This window comes from Etheostoma cragini, chromosome 16, assembly GCF_013103735.1.
Source record: "Etheostoma cragini isolate CJK2018 chromosome 16, CSU_Ecrag_1.0, whole genome shotgun sequence".
In the NCBI taxonomy this organism is placed as follows: Eukaryota; Metazoa; Chordata; class Actinopteri; order Perciformes; family Percidae; genus Etheostoma; species Etheostoma cragini.
Genome location: NC_048422.1, coordinates 339,794 through 347,161, shown reverse-complemented (window position 1 = coordinate 347,161; position 7,368 = coordinate 339,794). Strand labels below are relative to the sequence as shown.

General features: G+C 43.9%; 1 protein-coding gene across 7 annotated transcripts in view; it reads right to left on the bottom strand.

Moving 5' to 3' along the window:
• Nucleotides 1-1,352: 1,352 nt before the first annotated feature.
• Nucleotides 1,353-7,368, bottom strand: part of mapkap1 (MAPK associated protein 1) — a 17,599-nt gene continuing 11,583 nt past the window's right edge. For 4 of the 7 annotated variants that reach the window (XM_034896726.1, XM_034896727.1, XM_034896728.1 and 1 more), the window contains exons 9-13: nucleotides 6,410-6,517; nucleotides 5,468-5,608; nucleotides 4,490-4,639; nucleotides 3,927-4,024; nucleotides 1,353-1,821 (exon numbers count right to left, since the gene is read on the bottom strand). In XM_034896726.1, the coding sequence (XP_034752617.1) occupies nucleotides 1,699-1,821; nucleotides 3,927-4,024; nucleotides 4,490-4,639; nucleotides 5,468-5,608; nucleotides 6,410-6,517 (620 nt within the window). In that variant the 3' untranslated portion in view covers nucleotides 1,353-1,698. The remainder of the gene's footprint in view (nucleotides 1,822-3,926; nucleotides 4,025-4,489; nucleotides 4,640-5,467; nucleotides 5,609-6,409; nucleotides 6,518-7,368) is intronic. The other 3 variants (XM_034896729.1, XM_034896731.1, XM_034896732.1) reach the window with 3 other exon arrangements.

The window sequence follows — 7,368 nt, the reverse complement described above, 5'->3', positions numbered from 1 at the left end:
ACTGTGTGTGATCGTTAATGAATTTAACATTTCAGCAGATTCATTTCCACTCAGGGTTAGTGTCTTGATGGTTAACGGTGAAGTAGGGGATTTGATCCGAGTGGGGGGGGGGTTCTGCTGCACTCTGTCTCTGGTCCGTAGGGGGAGGGCCCAGAAGCTAGAGCGCCAAAAGCCAATGAACCGCATTTACTCGTGCCCATAGCAGAACGCAACACACAAAGACACACACACGCAGACACACAGAAACACATGCAGACAGAAACACACACACACAGAGAGAAACAAACACACACAGAGAGAAACACACACACACACACAGAGAAACACACAGAGAGAAACACACACACACACACACACACACACACACACCCACACCTCTACAGTGCAGTGTGCCTCGTGTGATGCTAGCTCCATTAGCCGGTGCAGCAGAGGAGCTAGCACTTCCTCTGTTATTGTTACTATGTGTTAATGTACCGTCACAAACGTGTCAAAAGCTTTTCCTCCATTAAAATGTTTTGGAGCACTTCCAAACCTGCATCATGTAAGAGCGTTGAAGCAAGCTGCATCTTGATCTAAACACAGCGCAACCCTCCACAGGGCGACTTGTGGGGTGCTTTGATTGACAGGTGTCTCTGCCTATCACACTCATCCTCCACCATAATGCCCAGATGTGTATTTCCTAGCTTTAACATAAAGGTCTGATGTGAACCAAACGCTTCTCTCAGCTGCTGCCTCGCCTTCAGATCTTTCCTGTGAACATGTGCCACAGCCACACCCGCCCAAACCCCACTGAACACTGCTAGGACACCCTCGGGTAAATTCACAAAGATTGGATTTGCTCCCAGCACCATGGGTTGTGCATCCCTTCTCAAGGTCCGGTAGAATGGGGCTAAATGTTGCCCAGCACCTCAGTTAACAGGAGCACAGGAGCAGCTGTCTGGTCTTTATTGTGCGCGTTTAGCAGCGCAATCCTTTTAGTGAATTTGCGCGTCAGTTGTCAGTTCCCTGGGTCCACGTGGCTCAATCTAAAGCAGTCTTATACAACCCCCCCAATCAACGACCTAATGTTCTTTAGAGACTATCTGCTGAAGTGGGCCTGGAGCTGGAAGTTCCTGGTGCTCATCAACTCTATGGCTTTGTACAGTTGTATATAGTAATATAGCATACAGTATAGTATATAGTAATATAATCGGACCCAAGATGAATCAAACGTTCTGATGTTGCCCAGCGGCCCGGTCGCCGTTCCAAACATCAGAACCTCCGCAGGAGGGGGGGACTAGGTGGACCTGGTAAACTGCCCACTAAGCGGAGGGTACAGACCTGTTTAAGAAAAAGAATCCACACGAGGCGTTTTCATTTCTATATCATCATTTCATTTTGTGAATGTAAAATGTCTTTGTACAGAACATAAAAATGGCAAGGTTTCTTGTCCTGTTGCTATGTTACAGTAAATGTGGTAAAGATGGCGGGAGAGAAGCAACGATTTAGCGTGTAGCTTTCAAGCCCAGATCCTCCCTGGAGAAGAGTCATCGGGGCAGGGACTGACCCGGTGCCGATCGCTCCCACAGCTCCTCCAAGGCTTTTTCTTTTTTTAGGAAACTAGTCATTGGTGTGTTTCTGCTGTCCGTGCCCATGGGGTTTCAGAGGCGCCCCCCTCTGCCGGCGGTCTCCGGTCTGTCTCCTCCGTGTGCAGGAGACCTACTGGCCCGTCTTCTTCTCCTTCTGGAAGCTGAAGCTGGTGCGCCGGCTCAGCTTCCTCTGCTTCTGGGCGAAGTAATCAGCCCGGGCGGTGCTGGCCCGGGACTCCAGGATGTAGTTCACCTGGAAACAAAAACCTGTTTGGACCCTTGGCTTCCTTTTCAAAATGTCTTTATCAGAAATATTCATAAAAACAGATTTGATCACAACAAAAGAAATATGAGCTTATTTTTAACTACCTGATTTTGATTACCCCAAAATAACACGAATGATTCCATACAACGAAACCTCGGATCTCTACTTTCACTCAATCTTGGGCGGTTTTGTGAAACTTTTTAACATTTGGAAAAAAAAGAAAAGAAATGTTTCGAAAGAGAACCCGACTGAAGGCTGGCCCTTCTGTGATTGTGCTTGCTTTAGTATTATTAATTATAGATCATTCATAATGTCAGCATTTTAACTCAAGAATTAGGTATCATACCTGTGACCGAGGTTTCTTGACCGAGACAATGTAAAAGTAGTGGTAATAAGTTGGTGTTAGTGGTGTTTATACATGGTAGTGAAAAGAGAGGTTAAACTTCAAAAAATGTATATATTAATACATTTTGAATTTATAAAACTAAACCCCAAACTCTTTACTTTAAATAAAGGACTGGTCTGCCGTCTACTGTTCCATTCATTTTCCTGCTGTTTAAGGTTCCAGTGTCGTATGGACATATAGAGGCATCTTATTACTACTCAGATGACATCACTATGACATCATCAGGGTCATTTTACAGGCTGAAAATTGCTGCAGTAAAATACAATGATATACTCTCTGGTATAATATAATATTAGTACTATACTAGTACTAAAGCAGGAGCATTTCACAAGTTTGATCTGGTCCTGGTTCTTAAGTCTAAATTCTAACTCGTATTTAATAATGCTCCTGCTTTAGTACCAGTACAGTATCTTTTCTCATTATGCATATACAGTATACATATATAAATGGAGCTATGTCCCTTGTATTTAGCCCTGTATCTTAACTTGTACTTGGGGGTTTTAGTGGGCACTGCTGGAGATGCCTGGGCAGACTACTGATGTTATTCTATTAAAAACCACATGACTAAACGTGCTTTACTACCACTTCCTGCCACTCAGACTCAGTCACAGTCAGAAGATGTCTCTATCTACCTATTTTAATTAGAGATGTTCCGATACCATATTTTACCTCCCGATACTTGAGCTGTGGGTCTCGGCCGATACCGAGTACAGACACCAGTGTGTTTTTAAAAAAAATAAATCATGCTGCACATGCATTACTGTGATATTATTATCTTTGTGGTAAGGCCTGGCTCAGATTTAACACTTTGTAAAACATGAATTAATACAGCAAATGGAAGCCATTTATTTTTAAATAGAACAGTATAAAAATGTAAAGTGCAGCCACAATATTGTTAAATGCATCACTCACACTTCTCTGTGACAGTAGTCCTTCATGCACCGCAAACTTAGTACATCCATCTCGTCCTTGGCTTTCTTCTCGTTGCTAGCGTTGTCGCGCAAAACAACATGAACGTTGGACTTTGGGATTTTCCACTTTACTAGCATCCCCTCAATTGCTTCGGCAATTAATGTGCCAGTAAGTGACCCTTGGAAATCGGTGGCGTGAAGCACGAGGGGTAAATGTTGACTCTCTGTCCCCCCACTTAGCAAAGACATGGGCCACACGTCGGAGCGCCAAATGTCCGTGGTAAAGCTGACTGCATGCACGTCTTTCAGCACACACGAAACGTGTTCCCTAACTGTCTCGTATAATTTGGGTAGCGCAGTTTCGGAAATATATTTACAACCTGGCAAACTGCATGTCGCTGTCTTACCGGTGGGAACATCCACTGTAAAGTACTGCCAAACTGCCGACATGATGCGCTAATGTTAGCTTGTTTTAAGGAGGAGTTAGGTGATCAATTCTTCTTCGCCCCTCTAAAACAGCAGCGCAACTATTTTAAGAGCGGCGAAGAAGAACTGTGTCACAGTTAGCGGAGCTAACCAGTTAATAGATTCCTATTTCTAATAGTTTATGTGGTATCGGATCGGTACCTGGACTGCAGTACTCGCCGATACCGATGCCAGCATTTTCGGCAGTATCGGAGGCATTTCCGATACTGGTATCGGAACATCTCTAATTTTAATGAGCAAACATTAATAGATCAATAATGATCTGGTTCCTAACCCTAAACTGAACTCACCTTCAGCACTATTTCATTGACCGTAGCAGCATCCGACTCAAAGTAGAGCGGCTTGTAGTCGTGGTTGCTGAGATAAGTGAGCTTGAATATTGCATGATCTGGAACACACAGAGGGAAAGCATGTTAACCGCTGCAGCCATGTCTGTGTGAGCTCTCCTCCCAGCTGGACGGTAACAAGAGCTCTCTGGACATGATCCTAAAATAAAGCCGTCTGATGTGTTGATAAGATGGAGGAAGATGGAGGTTTGATTCAGCAGGCTGAACTCTATGTCTCATCACGACAGGAGGCTCTTTATTATTATTCAATATGAGAAAGGGCATACAGAATGCTCAGTGACTGTATCATACCGTGATTGGCTCGGGCAGCTCTAACACCAAATGGAACCCAAAGGGCTCGCAAAGAAAACGGCCTAAACTACTTGATCATGTTTTTGTCTCTACATCCATTCTTATTTTCTTTCTATCATCTGTTTTCTTGTCTGATGATTTCAATCTCCGTTCAGCGTGTTGTTGTGTTTGAAAGGTGTTGTATAAATAAAGATTGACTGATTGAATGATCATACACTGCCACGTACTGGGGCTGCGCTCCTCCACCAGGTCACAGGCACACAGGTGGTCCGAGTCGATAGAGATGGGTTTCTGCCGGATCCAGAACTTGGTGCTGGCCTTCTGATTGGTGACAGGATCGATCTCCACTTTCTCTCCTGAAATCCCTGAGAATAACAGTTAGAGCAGCGTCAGCTCATGAATGGAAAACATATTTCATACACATGATAACCTCTGGAACAAACTCCAAACTCAGGCAACCTCCGAGTACCCAAAGCTCAAAATCCAACATGGCTGCCCCGTGCATCAACAGTAATGAAAGCTGTAGTAACAAAGCAGTTCTGTTGTACTTCTATCTGTGGACCTGTCGCTATGCTGCCTAATGGGTTGTTGGTATTGCTGCTATTGCTCACAAGGGCTAACCTGGCTAGACTTGTAAATGGAACGCAGTCTCCTGTGGTGTGACGTCATTCCCTAATCTGGCTTCCCAGGGAAATAGACCGCAACAAGAGCTCCAGATACTACAAGAGGCAACGGAGGCCCTGGGTCTGAAATCCCAACCTACTTATGGCGACATGATGATCTGTCTGAGAGAGTGGTGGGACATGTGGTTTTCTGTAGTTCACAGCTGAGCAGGGGAATGTAGGTCTTACATGCACCTTCCAAGAGCTAGAACACTAGGCCTAACTAGCTCTACCATGAAATATATTATTTCCATGTCTTGTAGCGAACAGGGATCAGCGGGGGAGCTTTTAGCATCATAACATGCCGCTGAGTTAGCATGACAAGATGTACTATGTGGCATCAAATACAGATTTAAGAACCTTTTGCAAGGTCTTCATTTTAAAAATGCCGCTGATGATGATGTAACCATTAAGAAGACAGCTGAAGATAGAGTTCATTTGCTCTGCCTGATCCTATCAATGACGGGACGTATTTCCACCAAATGTTTGGAGCTGGAGAAGGTTTCCCCGGCTGCAGGGAGCAGTTGGTACCTAGCTGGACATCGGTGGTGAAGCGCAGCTTGTGGATCATACTGATCTTGAAGGACTTATAGTGGTGACTGCTCAGCATGTCTTGGACTGTGGTGATGTCAATGGGTGGGTCTTCCTCGGAGCTCTCCTCGCCCCGGGAGCCTGGACACATAGAAGAAACCAATCACAAAACTAGACAGGAAGTCCTGATGTTGAGCCAATAAATCCAACGTCCAGGGAGCAGGACTGTGCAATCGATCGGTATGGTGCTGCTGTTTCTAGGGAGATCTGGAGGTCATAGGGAAGGTCAATGATGTAAAACAGGTTTTACACTAGAGACTGCAGTGTACAATGATGTAAAAGGAGTCGTGGTTAAAATAGAGAAGAAGAATCTTTATAGTCGTTACATGTACATCAAAACTGAATCCAGTCCTTTCAGTAGAAAACATCAGTAAAAGTGCAAAGCAGGAAAATAATTAAATAAATATACGTACATGTATAAAAGAGTCTCTAAAGTCACTAATAAAATGTTTAAAGAAGGTAGGTTATTTGTTAAAAAGGAACATTAAAACTCAAAACAGGCATAGCACACAGACAAGACATCCATTAAACGTCAAAGTGAAAACGTCAGTGGCGTTAAGGTAAATTGTGGCTCTTGGATAAAAAGTATTTCTCAGTTCGTTTGTCTGCGTTTTAATTGTCCTGAATCGTCATTATATTTGGACTAGATGAAGAAAGAACTACAACACCATGGGATTAAAAAGAAGAGGGATTAGTGGAAGCGTTGCATGGATCTGGTGAAAATGAAGACCTGTTTAAATGTAAGACCTAGAACACATTACTTCTGCAAATTTAAGACTTTTAAAGGCCTAAAATTTAGTTTTGAAATTTGTGACTTTTTAAGACCCTGTGGAGACCGTGGAGGTTGCAGGTGAACAGCGGTGAATAACTGGGGGGACTTACTGTTTTCTCGGACCAGACAGAACTCCAGGGTGCTCTGGCTCTCCAGAGTCGAGTCCAGGTCTACCCCCACGTTTGGCTCCGTCTGCTTCTCCAGCCGATACAGGGGCCCTGTCGGATAACAGCAACACACCATAGCTGCTTCAAACTTTAGAGCTGGGTGGGGGGGCCCACAATGTTGTCCCAGCTACCAGGAATGCTCATGGTAACTATACGATAGGTCCAACCCTCCAACAGGCACGTGTTAGGAGGATGGCCACTCAACGCTTATTGTACAGTTGTTGTACAGAAGCCATGAGTGGGCTTTATTTTTACTATCTTATCTTGTGCTAACGATTTCATTATCTTTAGCTTGCTGGATTTTGTCTGAAGGGGGGCCCCCATTTGGAAATAAAATGACTGGAAATAAGAGATCTTGGTACATAATGGAAAGTAAAATCCTCAACAAAAGTATCATATCAACGACTGAGTGACAAAAGCCAGAACAGCAGCACTGCATGACCGCGGGCCGTACTGCCGAGTGTGACAGTGTGTGTGTGTGTGTGTGTGCGCGCGCGCTTTGGCTCAGTGGTTAAGGTTAGGGTGTGTCGCCAGGATATGATTGTAATTTAATATAAAGGCCCTAAACGTGGTACTTAAACATACGTTTGTGCCTGAGCTCATCCCCATCTTTAATCTATTGTTCCTGCTTTAGAAAAAGAAAAAGAATAAGAGCTCGACTCCACTTTAAACAACAATATTCAGACAATATTTGGATGGCAAATGCAAGTTTTAAGTCTCAAATGATCTTCAGTTTATATTTATATAAACATTACATGTTACATTTTTTAATATGCGTTCCCCCAGCCTGCCTATGGCCCCCCCAGTGGCTAGAAATGGTGCTAAATATAAAGAGACTTCAGATACAGTATTAGGGGACCACTAAGGTCTATATAAAGAGACTTCAGATACAGTATTAGGGA